A 15833-nucleotide genomic window follows, 5' to 3' on the forward strand; every position below is an offset into this window, starting at 1 on the left:
AATTATTATTGGGTTATTCATATTGATGTTGTTTGTAATAGCTTCAATGAGTGGTGATGGGCTGTGTTCTAAGAGACCAGGTGGAGTGTATAATAGAATAATTTGTAGGTATTTTGATTTATAAAGGGCTATTTCGAGTGAAGGGATTGATTTGATATTATGAAAAATGAATTTGTATTTCTTTAGAGCAAGAAAGAAGGCCACCTCCTTTCTTTTTTTTTTTCTGGGTAGCGAGTGGATGTCATATAGTGTTTTGGGTAATTGATTTATCAGGACTATAATCGGAATCTTTAAGCCAGGATTCTGTGATGCAGCAAATTTCTGGGCGATAGTCGATGAGGTGATCATGGAGAATTGGTAATTTTTTAAAAATGGATTGTGCATTTATTAGGATTAGTGATATGAGTGTGAGATCTGTTATATAAGAAATGAGAAAGGTGGGAATTGTGAGAAGATTTTGTGATATGTATTTAAAATATTTTATCTTTGTTTTTGTGTTGTAATTGTGAGATAAAATGGGTATTTTTTAAATTTGATTTACAAGGGGCATTGTGAAAATGTTAGGTTAGTTTCGGGTTTAGTGAATGAAGTATTGCTTAAGGGACTGCGTAAAGGGGCGCGTCAAGGGGCCTGCTCCTTTGGTTGCAATCCTTTAGGCACGCGATGCCAGGGAGAAGGTATTCTTTTTTATATTTTTTTTCCTTTGCCACCCCTTCTGACGTTTGAAGGGGGCGTGGCTAAGCGCTGTTGATTCAGGAAGTGGAAAAACACCTATAAATCCCACGTTTTTCTTGTATTGGGCGAAATTTCAGGTGTCCTTTGCTTCCTTGTTTTTCCGTTAGGAGCGCAGCGCCAGGAAGAAGGTGGCTGCCCGTGGCCCACTTAGTACTGCCCTTGCGAAGGCTGCATCTTCTCGAGCTTGAACATCCAGGCGGTAGAACCTGGAGAAGGTGTGTATGGAGGACCACGTTGCCACAGACAGATCTCAGCGGGCGACAATAGCTTGGTTTCTGCCCAAGAAACTGCCTGTGCCCTCGTAGAATGAGCCTTAACCTGTAGTGGTAAGGACTTTTCTGCCTCTTTGTAGGCTGCCTTGATTACTTCCTTGATCCAGTGGGCTATGGTCGCCCGGGAAGCCGCTTCTCCTTGTTTCTTCCCGCTGTGAAGAACAAGCAAGCGATCCGTTTTGCGCATCGATTCCCATCTTTCCAGGTACCACACTAGGAGTCTGCCGACATTTAGATGGCAAGGAAGGCGTGAGTATTCCGAGTCCTTATGCTCATCCGGAGATGGTAGCGAGATGGTTTGGTTCAAGCGAGACTCGGAAACCACTTTCGGTAGGAAGGAGGGGATGGTGCGCAGCTGTATGGTTCCAGGCATGAACCTAAGGAACGGTTCCCGACAGGATAGTGCCTGTAGTTCGGAGATGCGACGAGCTGAACATATTGCCACCAGGAATAGTCTTCAATGTTAAGAGGCATAGTGACAGACTGTGTGTTGGTCTGAAGGAAGCCCCAGCTAGGCAGTCTAATACTAGATTGAGATTCCATAGAGGCACTGGCCACTTTAGGGGTGGTCGGAGTTGTTTAACCCCTTTCAGGAAGCGGGACAAATAGTCGGATATCGTTCACTTCGGCTATGAAGCAGCACAGTGAGACTTCTTGGACCTTGAGGGAGTTGAGTGACAACCCCTTCTTCATACTGTCCTGTAGGAACTCCAGAATCATGGGAATCTTGGCTGTCCACGGGAGTATCCCGTAGCCCTCGCAACAGGCTTCAAATACTCTCCAGATCCATATGTATGATAGGGATGTGGAGAACTTGTGTGCTCGGAGCACGGTGTCAATCAAGGCCTTTGAGTAACTGCGCTTCTTCAGGCGAGTCCTCTCAAGGGCCAGTCCGTAAGAGAGAATCGAGATGGATCTTCGTGGAGAATCGGGCCCTGCCGGAGAAGGTCCCTGTGTGGAGGTAGGCAAGGGGTTTCCCGCAAAGAGTCTTTGCATGCCTGCATACCATGGTAGTCTTGGCCAATCCGGGGCCACTAGTAGAACTAATCCCCTGTGATTTTATATCTTGTGGATGACCTTGCCCAGTAATGGCCATGGGGGGAAGACGTACAGTAAGTCTTTCTCTGGCCAAGTCTGGACGAGAGCGTCGATCCCTTGGGAGTGTGGCTCTCATCTGTGTCTGAAGAACCTGGGGACTTGGGCACTGAGATGGGTGGCCAGTAGATCCATGGCTGGAGGCCCCAGTGATTTACTATCAGTTGGAAGGCTGTGGTCGACAGCGTCCATTCTCCCGGGTCCAGGCTCTCTCTGCTGAGGAAGTCTACTGAGACGTTGTCTTTTCCTACGATGTGGGAGGCCGAGATCCCTTGTAGGTTTATCTCCGCCCATGCCATGAGAGAGTCTATCTCCAGAGACACCTGCTGGCTCCTGGTTCATCCCTGGCGATTGATGTTAGCAACCGTTGTCGCGCTGTCCGACATTACTCTAATCGCTATGCCTCGGAGTCTGTGGCTTAATCGCAGGAGCGCTAGTCTGACTGCTCAAGCTTCCAGGCGGTTTATGTTCCATTCTGCTTCTTCCTTGTTCCATTGTCCCTTGGCCATCAGTTCCTGACAGTGGGCTCCCCACCCTCGCAGGCTCGCATCAGTGGTGAGCAAGGTCCAGTTCAGTGGGAATAGGCTCACTCCTCTGCTTAGGTAGTCTTCCTATAGCCACAACTAGAGCTGAGAACGTACCTCAGATGGTAGTTGGAGGTGAATTGAATAGTCCTGGGACAGTGGGTTCCATCATGACAGTAAGAAGCGCTGGAGCGGTCGCATATGTGCCCTTGCCCACGGGATGACCTCCAGGGTTGATGCCATGATGCCGAGGACTTGAAGATAGTCCCATACCTTGGGGCGTGCATTGGTCATCAATCGTCGTAATTGTTCCATCAGTTTCCTTCTCCTCAGAAGAGGGAGGAAGACTTTGTTCTGTCTGGTGTTGAAACAGGCCCCCAGGTACTCCAGAGATTGAGAGGGCTGTAGACTACTCTTGCCCGTGTTCACGACCCAACTGAGTTTCTGCAGAAGGCTCTTGACTCTGCTGGTCACCTGCCGGCTCTCTTCCAAAGACTTTGCTCTGATCAGCCAGTCATCCAGGTACGGGTGTACCAAGATCTCTTCCTTCCTCAGTGTTGCCGCCACGACCACCATGATTTTGGTGAAAGTTCTGGGGGCGGTTGCTAGGCCGAAGGGTAGTGCTCTGAACTGGTAATGGTGACCCAGTATCGCAAAGCGCAGGAAGCGCTGGTGATCCTGATGGCCTGGGATGTGAAGGTAGGCTTCGGAAAGGTCCAGGGAGGAAGAACTCTCCCGGTTGTACTGCCATTATTACAGAGCAAAGAGTTTCCATGCAGAAGTGCAGTACTTGCAGATGACGGTTGACATTCTTGAGATCCAAAATGGGCCGGAATGATCTTTCCTTCTTGGGAAGGATAAAATAGATGGAATAGTGCCCCGTATTTTGTTGGGTCGTGGGATCTGGAGTTATTGCCTTCAGATTGAGTAGCCTTGTTAGCGTGGTTTCTACTGCCAGTCTCTTGGTGGGACGCTGAGATCTTTTACTCCTATCTTCTGGTAGCCGAAGCACTGGGGATCCACCCCATTTGCTGGCTAACTTCTCCAATTCGCTTCCAAACAAGAGATCCTTTAAAGGGCATTCTTGTGAGATTCGCTTTAGATGTCGCGTCCGCAGACCAGTTCCGTAGCCATAATTGTCTTCTGGCTGCCACTACCAAGGCAACGCCCCTGGATGAGCACCAGGTCTTATCTTGCGTCCAACAGGAAGGCTGCTGCAGGTTCCATCATCTCACCGGTATACGTTGCGGAGTTATTTGCCTCTCTCGAGAGGAGCAAGCAAGAACGTGCCCACCAGCGCGCAGCAGGAAGCAATCTGCAGTGTCATTGCTGTTGCGAAGGCCTGCTTAAGGATGGATTCCAATTGTCTGTACTGAGTATCCTTCAATGCAGCCCCTCCCTCAACGGGAATCGTTGTTCGCTTTGAGACGGCACAGACCATAGCGTCCACTTTCGGGAAACATAGGCATTCCTTGGTCGCTGGCTCTAGAGGGTATAGAGCTTCCAAGGCCCGACCCCCTTTGAAGCTGGCCTCCGGGGTATCCCACACCAGGTCAATCAGTTCTTGGATGGCTTCCATCATTAGAAAGTAGCATGAGGCCTTACAAAGGGACACCAAGATGGGGTTCTTTGGCTCCTCCAGAGGGTCCGTGACTGGAATACCCAGCGTCTTTGGAGTCTGAGAAATAAGGGCTGGTAATTCATCCTTGTGGAAGAAGCGAAGCAAGGTTCGGTATGGTTCAATTTCTGGAGGGATTTCTCCTTCTTCCAGGGAGTCACCCTCCTCATCTGAGGTGTCTGGGTCCCTGTCAAGGAAGTTCTTGGTTAGGCAAGGCTTGTCTCGAGGCATCCAAGCAGGGACGGGAGGATCTTGTGTTTCCGGCAAGGGTTGAGCCCTGGGTGCAGCCGGGGCTGACTGCGCCTGAACGAAGGCTTGCAGGTCTTGGAAAAATTCCAATCAGGAGAAGGTCCCTGGGTCCATGTTAATCCCAGGGGGAGTCTGAGTAGGGGCCCCAGAGGTGTCCTCCTGTGGGGAAGCCATCGCGGAGATGCATACATCCGGGGAGCTATTGTCTGTAGTTCCGGAACCATCTCCCGACAGTAAGGGACCAGGCTTTGGTTCCCCCTGGGCTTCTTCGCAATGTTGACACAGGCAGGACTCCAATTCAGGCTGCGCGGCTCTTATGTGGCAGGCTGTGCAAAGAGAGTGCCTTCTGGTCTTCTTGGGCATCGGTACCATTGTCTATGTGTTTGCACACATGCAGATGTAAACGCAGCTGTGCGTATAGTTATGCACATGGGTGCGTTCAGTTGTGTGCGCAGCTATGCGTACGACTGTATTGGACGCATGCAAGTTAGGTGCATTGGCCGCCTGGCCTACCCCGCGCGTACCGCCGTCAAGAACGGAAGATGGCGCCGGCACCCCCCCGAGGGTTTCCACGTGTGTGGACCCTTACACTGGATCGGGGCCTAGCCCAACCAAGGGTGCTTAACCCGGATCGGTGCTCCCTTTTAACCTCGCCAGAAGAAGAATTTGGTACGGCAATCCAAGCTCTGAAGAGCTGAGACCTGAATTTAAAGATTTTTTCTTACCTGGTCTCGGCGCTTACCGATCGTGTGCCGAATGGTCTCCAGCTGCAGGGGGGGCAGAGGGAATTACCTTCACCATCGCGCTCGGCTCTGCACCCGCTGCCTTTCAGTCACACTGGGAGCTAAATCCACGCCAGGAACCGGCTACCGGACCAAGGCACACCTCTGAGGAATATCGGAGATCACCTCAGGAATTCTTGACTGGAGGAGGGACCCTTAGGTATCACCGCAGGAGAGCGGGGCTCGATCTTCTTTAAGGTAAAATTTGTTTCTTCTTTGCTGTAATTCTTAACACTATTCTAGTGTGTGGGATAGTGTCTGCATCTGCTAGGAGACAGAGAGATACTGAAGAGCTGAGGTTACTGCAGGGGTATATCTAGAGTGACTTCAGCTTTCAAATCTGACTCCGTCTCCCATCTGCTAGCAGAAGAGCACAATACCCACTGGTCCTGAGTACATCTGGCTACATGCTAGGAAAGTTGTACTTTTGTGATTCTTGCACAAAATAATGACTGCAGCAGTACTACACTATAATAATGCATGTCCTTAATATACTTCTGTGAATAGGACTTTTTTGTTTTGGAAGAATAAAGCTGAAGAACTTTTTTTTTTTTTTTTTTTTTTTTTTTTTAAAGAGTTGGCCAATAATGTTGAAGAGACCCATTTCCTTAATGTACCTGAATATTTTTTGGCACGTTTTCACCTTCCGTTCCTGGAATGTGAGGTCCTGTTTGTGGCTTTGGCTCGAGCCAGAAAGATACCAGCCAGCGAATGAGAATAACACGAGCATTGAGGAAAGGTTCTTTTGTGCAATACACTGCTTCATTGGTTTCAGCATCCTTCTTTATCATCACATAATACGGCTTTGGTCTTGTTTGAGGGATATCTGTTTCATGCAAAAAAAGAACGGATTCTACCCTTAGTTTTCTATTCTGCTATGGAATTTTATGAGCTAGTGACATCATTGGTTTCTAGTAAGACATATACATAATTAAAGCATAAATCTCATTCTCTTATTTTAAAGTAAATTTATTCAGACAATTCAAACAAATAAAAATTAATAACTTTTCCCGGATTGGAAATCCAAAACCTTATTTTTCCATTTAAAAGTTCAAAATAAAAATAAAAACTTTATATACCGACATTCATGTAGAGAAATTACATATCATATCGGTTTGCCAAGTCTATCTTAAAATGAACTTGAAAGATTTAAAGAGAGAATTAACCATCTATTAAGTCAGAAATGTAGAACTCTGGTCTTTGAAAACAGCAAACAGGTCTAGTTTCAGGATATCTAAAATATGCCCATTAACCAAGGCTTTTAGATCAAATATATGCAAATATAACCAATGGATAGTTTGTGTGTATATTTGAAAATCCAGGCCTTTTGTGACTCTCAAGGACAGAATTTTCCTATCTTTGAATTAAGTAACATACCAGTTCAAAAACAATTACGAGGCACTACTGTTTTAAATCTCATCCTCCAGTTAGTAAAAAATCCTAGATTTATAGATTCTCCTGGCCTAGTCCCTAATCTGTGTGTGTTCAAACTAGCCTAAAGAGGGCAATTGTATAACTGCATGTTCAAGTAAAGTCTCTGTGTCTTTTATGCACAGACTTTCCCCTAAGTTTCAAAGCAAATTTATATAACCCAGTTTGCTTTGAAAATTCGAGGGCAATTGGCCTGGGACAGAACTCACACAAAGTTAAACCTGTTCTTTGTACAGTATAATTTGTGCAGATAAATTTATGCACAGACTTTAGAAAACCAAAAACTGTGTATGCAAGTCACAAATTCGTCCCCAGAATGCCTCTCCCCAGGGTACATAAAAGTATGCACAAAATAGTTATGCATGTATTTTTATGCACATTGAGCCCAGGTGATTTTAAAACAGCCATTTATGTGCCTCAAACTGGGATTTATGCATATAAATAGCTTTGAAAATTGGCCCAAAAACTTTACATAAAGCTGCATATTTTAAAAACTAACATGCAGGTAACCAACTACTAAGATGACAATTTTCAAAAAGATCTGTCCAAGTAACTAGGTAGTTACCCGTGTTAACTTCCTAGACTGAAAATTGCCCTTCCCTCGCTTTCTGAAAATACACTACACACACAATAAAAGTTATGGGGAAAAGCAGTGCAGCCAAGGTGAGGGTAAATGCGGCAAAGTACACAGGCATTTCATTCTGAAATCTTCGCATGTATTTCAGACCTGCTGTACAACCAGTACAAAGTTCACAGGTTCTCTATCAGCTCTAATTTTCAGAGGAAACCTATGTATAGATTTTTTTCTTTGAAAATCAGCTTGCAGTTCTGAAGGTATCAAGAACCAATAGATCTGCAAGGTACCCAGGCAGGTTCAAATTGCCCTTTAATGGGGTTATGAGTTAGAACACATCAAATAGATCTAACTAGCTGATTTTTTTTTCTTTTTAATATGTGTATGTGAACAGTCTGATGTAAACCCAACATACCCAGTGAATTTAGGAGCAGATTCAATCTGAAAATGCACTGAACATAGTATGAAATGCACACCATGCAATATTCCTAAAAACATCTTGCACAATATTCATTTGTCATCCTTCTACCTCAGTTACCTCTCTACACCTTTATTTCCCAAGAAAAGCTTCTGAACTGGGTAATCATACTGTGATCACAATTTGAACTATATATAGAAAACAATCTTGTAGTCATATGTTAGTGCTGCTTATCTAAACTGCTGCTTCAGCTAAAAGATAATATGAATTCCAAGTAATATTTACAAGGAAATAATTTTTACTAGTCAATCACAGTCATTTATTGGTAGTCTTCTAACATCTGTTTCCCTTTTCTTTCCCCAGTGACCATATAGATATAGTAGCAGGTCACATGCTGCTCCTTTTCCTAAATTATCCGCCAAAATTTAAACACATCACTTCTATAAAGCATCTGGACCTCAACTAGTCACATCAGTGTTCTCTTGCAATGCAGAGTGGAGCACTGCTAGCCAAAATACAGGGCTATCACTAACAAAGTTGGATTTATTTTTTTTGAAGTGCAGTACAAACTTCAGATTGCAAGATGCCAAGCTCTAGATTGCCAAATGCTGCTTACCAAGAACAGGGTGATACAAGCTAGTCTCCTTGCTGAAGGCAGGGAAAATATAAGGCAAGTAATATTTCTTAAAATGCGAAAACAAAAATGAGAATCCATTTTCTTGGTTTTCCTTGTTCCTCCATTCTAAACTTCTTACCTAAAAAAAAAAACGTTTAGCATATTTTCATTTAGTGATTTTTTTTCAATTACAACAAAGACATTTAGGTCAAACAAGTTGCAGGTGACATTTTATTATTGGGTTAACTATATTTGTGATGAGCTTTTGAGAACTCTTCTTCCTTCTTCAGGTTACTGCACAATGAGCTAAGATGAATTTGATGAAAAACAATTACAGGTTGCAATATAGTGGTGAGCATTTTCAAAGCTGCAAGTGATGTAAAGAAAAAGGAATTTTGGGGGGGGGGGGGGGGGGATGTAGAGCGAGAAAACAAAGGGAGACCTATAGCATATTTTAAAGGCATAGCCCTCAGTCTCCTGTGACAGCTTAGAGGTACATTCTGCAGCCGGGGTTAGAAAATTATGAGGCAAGCTTCAAGATTCTGTAGCATGTTTGCATATATTTTACATTTCCAAATATACACAAAATAAAATTAGCTGAAGGTTATACATTTTAAAATTTTAATTTTGGAAAACTAAAAAATTTAACTTTACTACATTTGTTGTGTGTCTGGATTATTTCTTTTGCTCTTTTTCCATTATTTCTTTGCGCCTCTATTGTAGTTCTTTGTTTCATTCCCCCTTCTTTCTACAATTTCCATTCCTTTTTCCTTGATTCTCTCTTCTTACCCTCCCTCTTTCACTAGAGCAGGGATTCCTAAAGTTATCCTGGGGATCCTACAACTAGTTGAGCTTTCAGGATATCCACAATGAATATGAATGAGAAATCTGCAATACTTTGGAAACTATACATACAACACACATACACACACACACACACACACACACAAACACACACACACACACACTGCATATTCATTGTGGCTATCCTGAAAACTTAACTGGCTGTGGGATCCCCAGGATAGGTTTAGGAAGATCTACACTAGATCATGTTCCTATCTGCTCTCCTCCTCCCTCACTCCCTTTTGTGAGCTCTTCTTCCCTGCCACCATTTATCCCATTTACTCCCGCCTGGTTTTTCTCCCTCACTACAATTCTCTCCTTGCCCCTTCTTCCAATACTATTTCCCCCTCCCACACAACACAAATTCACACCCTTCTGTCAACTATGAGGAAATGAAAAGTGGTGCTTCAGATTATTTGTCTCCTTTACCGACTGAGATCAGACTTGTAGGAATGGCACAGGACCTTAGTTTCTCCTCCTGACAGCTTGGGTAGCAGTGGGAGCAGATAGAGATCTGATCAGCTGGTAGGCAAGTAGAGCGATCTGCCACAAAGCATGCATCTGGTAAACCCAATTCACTCCTGCTTGGCCAGTTTTTATTCTGCAAGTCCACAGTCTCTACTAAATCCTATGGCAAGAGTTAGATTTTGTGGCCCTCACTACAACATTACAAGACGGGAGACGCTGCAGCTTTAGGTAAAGAGTGAGGAAGCCAATATGCCTACTAAGTCATTTGATCATTTTAATTTCAACTAAAATACCACATACAGGAAGTGTACTCCCACTACACATGTGGGAGTAGCGTTCTTGTATACTGCTTTGTTTGCAGTCAATTGGGAATACAGACCTTTTCTAGTACCTACCATACACTATGTCACTTTCCCAGCACACTAACAAACTTTTAAAAGTGCAAAACCTTTACAGCACACGTAAAACCTATTAGTGAACACTACTGCCAACTGAAAATAGAAAAAAACTGAAAGGGAAGAAAGCGGAAGCTAATACACTTAACGACAAACTTTACAATGATCATATTGAGGATTTCAAGTACCCAAATGTAACCTCTTAAATAACAACTCTCTCTGTTTTGCTATTTTCTCCTAAAAGTAGGTCACAGACAAACGGACATGAGCTCTACCAAACCTGCTTTAATTTGAGCCAGAACACATAAAAATCAAACACACGTACAAGAGATGGGGAGTAAAATTATGTCAGGCGCAAAAGTGTTCCTATATATTTTAATGTTTAAAAAAAAAAAAACTCTTTTTAAGTCCGTGAGTAAGGGGAAGTTACAAACCAACCAGCTCGGAAGTTCAAGTCCAGAAAAGCAGAGATTAGTGAGAATAGATTGCCCTCCAGATAATCTCACTGCCAGGGTTTCTACTATATTAGTAAGAAATTGCAAACACAATTTTTAAAAATTCAAGGAAATTTATGCAGTATTCCACCTTTCCTTTCTTCTAAAGTTTAATGCAAATGCAAGACACTCTAGTTTGTTATGGTAAACTAGACAAAGCTAGAAAAGTCTAGCTATTTTACACAACAATCATACCTGAATTACTATATATTTCAAAAGTGCATCTAAAAAGTAGCTTGTAAGATCATCGTGTCCTTTGTCGCCTGACTGTGGAGGGACAAGTGGAGTGATTTCTTCTATGGTGACTTGGGCTGCCATAAAAGAAAAAAAGTGAATTTTGTGTATTATAAATCAAGAATATGATCCTCTTCAGTCATAAAATGTTTTCTTGTTCTAGTCAATACAACTTTCATAGGACATTACTCTTTAATCATCATGGAGGAAGGAGAAAAGGGTATGTACAATACATTCAGAAAGTATTCAGACCCCTTTACTTTTCCATATTTTCTTATATTACAGCCTTATTCTAAAACAAACATGCATTTTCCCTCCTCAGACTGCACAGAATACCCCATAATGACAAAGCAAAATCGGGTTTGTAGAAATTTGTGCAAATTTAAAAACAAACAAAAAAACACTGAAATATCACATTTACATAATATTCAGAGCTTTTACTTAGTTGAGGTACCTTTTGCAGCAATTACAGCCTCAAGTCTATTTGGGCATGAGATGCTACAATCTTGGCATACCTGAATTTAGGGATTTTCTCCCATTCTTCTCTGCAGATCCTCCCAAGCAATGTCAGGTTGCATGGGAAGCATCAATTCACAGGTATTTTCAGGGGTCTCCAGATATGTTCAATCAGATTCAAGTCCGGGCTCTGGCTGGGCCACTCAAGGACATTCAGACTTGTCCTGAAGCCACTCCTGCGTTGTCTTGGCTTAGAGTGGTTGTCCTGTTGGAAGGTGAATTGTCACCCCAGTCTGAGGTCCAGAGCACTATGGAGCAGGTTTTCATCAAGGATTTCTATGTACATTGCTCTGTTCATCTTTCCCTCGATCCCAACTAGTCTCCCAGTTCCTGCAGCTGAAAAACATCCCCACAGTATAATGCTATCACCACCATATTTCACCGTAGGAATGGTATTTGTTAGGTGATGAGCAGTGCCTGGTTTTGTCCAGACATGATGCTTGGCATTCAGGCCAAAGAGTTCAATCTTTATTTCATCAGACAAGAGAATCTTGTTTCTTATGCTCTGAAAGACCTTTGAGTGCCTTTTGGCAAACTCCAAGTGGGCTTTCATGTGCCTTTTGCTGAGAAGTAGCTTCGGACTGGCCACTCTACCATACAGGCCTGATTGGTAGAGTATTGCAGAGATGGTTGTCCTTCTGGAAGGTTCTCCCATCTCCACAGTGAAATTCTGGCGCTCTATCACAGAGACCATCAAGTTCTTGGTCGCCTCCCTTCTCCCCCGATTGCTCAGTTTGGGCGGGTGGACAGCTCTAGGAAAAGTCCTGGTGGTTCCAAACTTCTCATTTAAGAATGATGGAGGCCACTGTATTTTTGGGACCTTCAATGCTGCAGCAATTTTTTGTACCCTTTCCCAGATCTGTGACTTGACACAATCCTGTCCAGGAGATCTAGATAATTCCTTCGACTTCATGGCTTTGATTTTGCTCTGACATATACTGTCATATGTGGGATGTTATATAGAAATCATGTCCAATTAATTGAATTTACCACAGGTGGACTCCAATCAAGTTGGAGAAACATCTCAAGAATGATCAATGGAAACAGGATGCACCTGAGCTCAAATTTGAGTGTCATAGCAAAGGATCTGAATACTTATGTAAATGTGATATTTCAGTGTTTGTTTGTTTTTTGTTATTATTATTATTATTATTTTATTATTTATTTATACGAACTTTGTGCAAATGTTAATTTGCACAAAGTTCTACAAAGGATTTCATTTTGTTATCTTGGGGTATTGCGTGTAAGACTGAGTGGGGAAAAATGTTTATTATCCATTTTACAATAAGGCTTTAATGTAACAAAATGTGGAAAAAGTGAAGAGGTCTGAATATTTTCTGAATGCTCAAAGCTCAAAAAATAGTCTCAAAAAGTAAACATTAAAAACATAAAATAGACATGGAAAGATTGAATCTGAATTTGCTACAGTCAATAGTTCACATTTTTTTAGGATCTGAAAACTCAAATACAAGTGAGACTCCTCTTCTGCTGATTAACAGTGCACAGGAGTAAAACAGATGCATAAAAAGTGCAGCACTAAGCAATGTTCTTGAAAGGGTCTTACTTTCTTGAAGATTGAGAGGAGGGTTAATGAGGTTATCCAGAGTACGAGGCCCATGTTCAGACAGTGGTGATGGGAAACCAGGTATTAAACAAGCAAATATGGATAGCTGCTCCTGGCTACAGTTATTCTGAAGAGCTTGTAACCATAGGAGGAAGAGACGCAATCCCTCTAAACGAATCTAAAAATAAAATCAATTTTTAGAAAATTTAAAAAACCATCGACATGGCCAACCTTTGATTTAGTGTGCTGCCTTAAAATATTAGAGCCATCTGCTTTAATATGGCCTTGTCTAAATCCCATTATTTCTCCACAGAAAAGAGAAGGTGGCCCCAAAGCCCCTCCATGGGCTCAATATTTTACTTGTCGGTAGGACTGATGTACTTTTCTCTCAATAAATCTGTTTACATTGTGCTATGACATGTGGCAGCTGCCATGCTACACTTCCTATGGAAACCTAAGCCCACATTGTGAGAGGCAATAGACTCTGCTCAAGAAGTAACTCCTGCAGGTAGAAGGTACCAGTAAATAGAAATCTAATCCTAGTAAAACCAAAATTCAACTTTAAAAATAATTTTGTTTTTTTTAAAATGCTGAACTCTTTTCTCGTATTTAAGAAAATAATTAACATGAAGATGACCTTCAAATGGTGTTTCTAGCACAAAATGAACACTCCCAAAATACACAAAGCACTCAACCATGTAAAGGGGTTCACAATTCTTTAGGATCTAAGACTCAATGTTCAGCCAAGAGAATAAACTACTTTGAAACATGAGCATGGAATTCCCCTGCCAGTTGTTACAATTCAAATCATTTAAATTTTTGCCCTCTATAAACCTGCCACGTAAGCCTCCCCCCAAAAGCGAAGTTTACAATATAATCACAAACTACACTGCACAGTATTACTGGATTGGTTCATTCTGTGCCCTTACCTTAGCCAATACAAACCAATCAGATCTAGTACGAGAGAGGGAACTTGACAATTTTCAGAACATGGCTGCCATTAGGTTTTCTACGACAAGCAATGCAAAGGAGGCATGCATTGGGCTCTCTAGCTAAAGGTTGTTTTCATTGTTTTGCCTTGGTTCATTTTTAAATAGTTTTTTGTTTGTTTAATAAATCATTTAAAAAAAAACTGGAAATAACAGAAGCAGAAACAATATGTAAAATTTAAACACACTAGAAAAATAAAAATAAAGCATAATAAGGGAGATCTAAGAACAGTTTATGAAAATGTACATATAAACAATTCCTATGATAAACAGACCAGCAGAAAAAATACAGAGAAATACATCTGTCATTGCTTAATCAAATATCAACTACTAGTGTAAGAGCCCATCAAAAATGATTGTGAGGGAGGTAGAGGAGAAGACTGTACAATACATACATGCATTCCCCTGACTCAACCTGCTTCCCCCATCCCCGGATAGGCGCCTTTTCTCAGCAGCTGAAAATAAATGTGCTGTCCTTTCCATTGCGATAGTTGTGCTCAGTCAGTATGCGCACATCTTCCAGCAGGTAAAAGTGCAAGTGCTGAGTAAAAGTATGCATATTTTTACACACAGAGGCTGGGCAATGATCAACACTTGTGTCTGTAAACATGTTTTTACCCATATTAATTGTACAGAAAATTATCATCTGTGTCCTATAAGAACACATTTTTGTTTTATCTTTAATTAAGGTGAAGGCATATGTTTTGGTGGGATACTGAAAGTATACCCCTAAGGCAGGTGTAGACAATCCAGTCCTGAAGTACCACAAACCAGTGTGATTTTCAGAACATCCATAATGAATATGTATGAGATATTTACATACAATGGAGGTAGCACATGCAAATATCCTTCATTTATTGTGGATATCCTGAACACCAGGTCTTTTGTGGCACTCCAGGGTTGCCTACTCCTGACCTAAGGAAACAAACATCATACATTAAATAGCCTAAAAAGCCAGCACAAATACAGTTTTGAGAGTGAGAGTGACATACAAATATAGCAAGTTATATCCAGAGAGACAGTAGCGTTGCTGAATATATAGCACAGATGGTGCAAGTCTGAATTTTTTTTTATTTACACTTACAAAAAACAGCCAGATGCTCCAGTTCCAAAAAATATATGAACTTCCTTAACATTTTATCATACACTTACATGAATATTTAAGAGAAAATTTCCCTCCCAGTTGGTAAAGCTTCTACACACTATTTCAATTTTTTATCTTTTTCAACTTTATGGTATAGGTAATACCAGAAAATACCCTTATCTTGTCCCACAAATAAACTATCCTGCTTTTGCAGGAAAAAAACCCCAAAACTAAATCCAAATCTCTGTCAGAAATCAAAACAAATAAGACAAGACATGACACTATATACTGTCTGAGCTTCTACATTTTATACATTGTCTATCAAAATGACCTTCTAGGACTGGCCTAGTGACTCAATGGTCATGCAGAGGGACCTGGATTTGATTCCAGAGTCAGATTTTCTGCTCCAAAAGCAACAATCACTAAATTTATCTACTCAGCCATGGTAAAACAAACAAAAAAAAAAAAGGTATCTACATCATCCTTTTTTCTAACTAGCAAAAACTGAGCGGCTAGATCCTCTGAAAAAGTAAACTGGCACCATGGGTCCAGCTATGATCATCATCACTTTCCTGGACTCAGTGATGGAACAGCCTTCCAGTAGAGATGGTAGAGGCAAAAACAGGGCAGAATTAAAAAAGGAATAGGATAAACACAGAGGATCCTTAATTGTGAAAAAGTGAAGAGAAATCAGAGATTAACTGAGGTTTATGACATTTCAAAAGGAAGCAAATTGCGCAGATTATATGGGTCTTATGGTCCTTATCTGCTATTTCTGTGTTCACAACTCCAGGACAGACAGCATGTCAACCATTATGCAATGGTGACATCTACTAGCTGGAGTTTGGGTCCATGATTGTAGGGTCCTGTTATGAAGAGATATAAAATAGGGAAAAAATCTCCAGGTAGTTGGGAATGAAGACTTATAGCTG

The 15833-nt window shown here is 41.9% G+C and overlaps 1 protein-coding gene across 6 annotated transcripts in view; it reads right to left on the reverse strand.

Annotated features, from left to right (window-relative positions):
* RALGAPA1 (Ral GTPase activating protein catalytic alpha subunit 1) overlaps positions 1-15833 on the reverse strand; it is a 647855-nt gene that overhangs the window by 551431 nt on the left and 80591 nt on the right. For all 6 annotated transcript variants that reach the window (XM_029598964.1, XM_029598967.1, XM_029598968.1 and 3 more), the window contains exons 6-9: positions 12829-13006; positions 10710-10825; positions 8315-8453; positions 5893-6101 (exon numbers count right to left, since the gene is read on the reverse strand). In XM_029598964.1, coding sequence (XP_029454824.1) covers positions 5893-6101; positions 8315-8453; positions 10710-10825; positions 12829-13006 — 642 coding nt within the window. The remainder of the gene's footprint in view (positions 1-5892; positions 6102-8314; positions 8454-10709; positions 10826-12828; positions 13007-15833) is intronic.

This window comes from Rhinatrema bivittatum, chromosome 4 (genome assembly GCF_901001135.1).
Source record: "Rhinatrema bivittatum chromosome 4, aRhiBiv1.1, whole genome shotgun sequence".
Lineage (NCBI taxonomy): Eukaryota > Metazoa > Chordata > Amphibia > Gymnophiona > Rhinatrematidae > Rhinatrema > Rhinatrema bivittatum.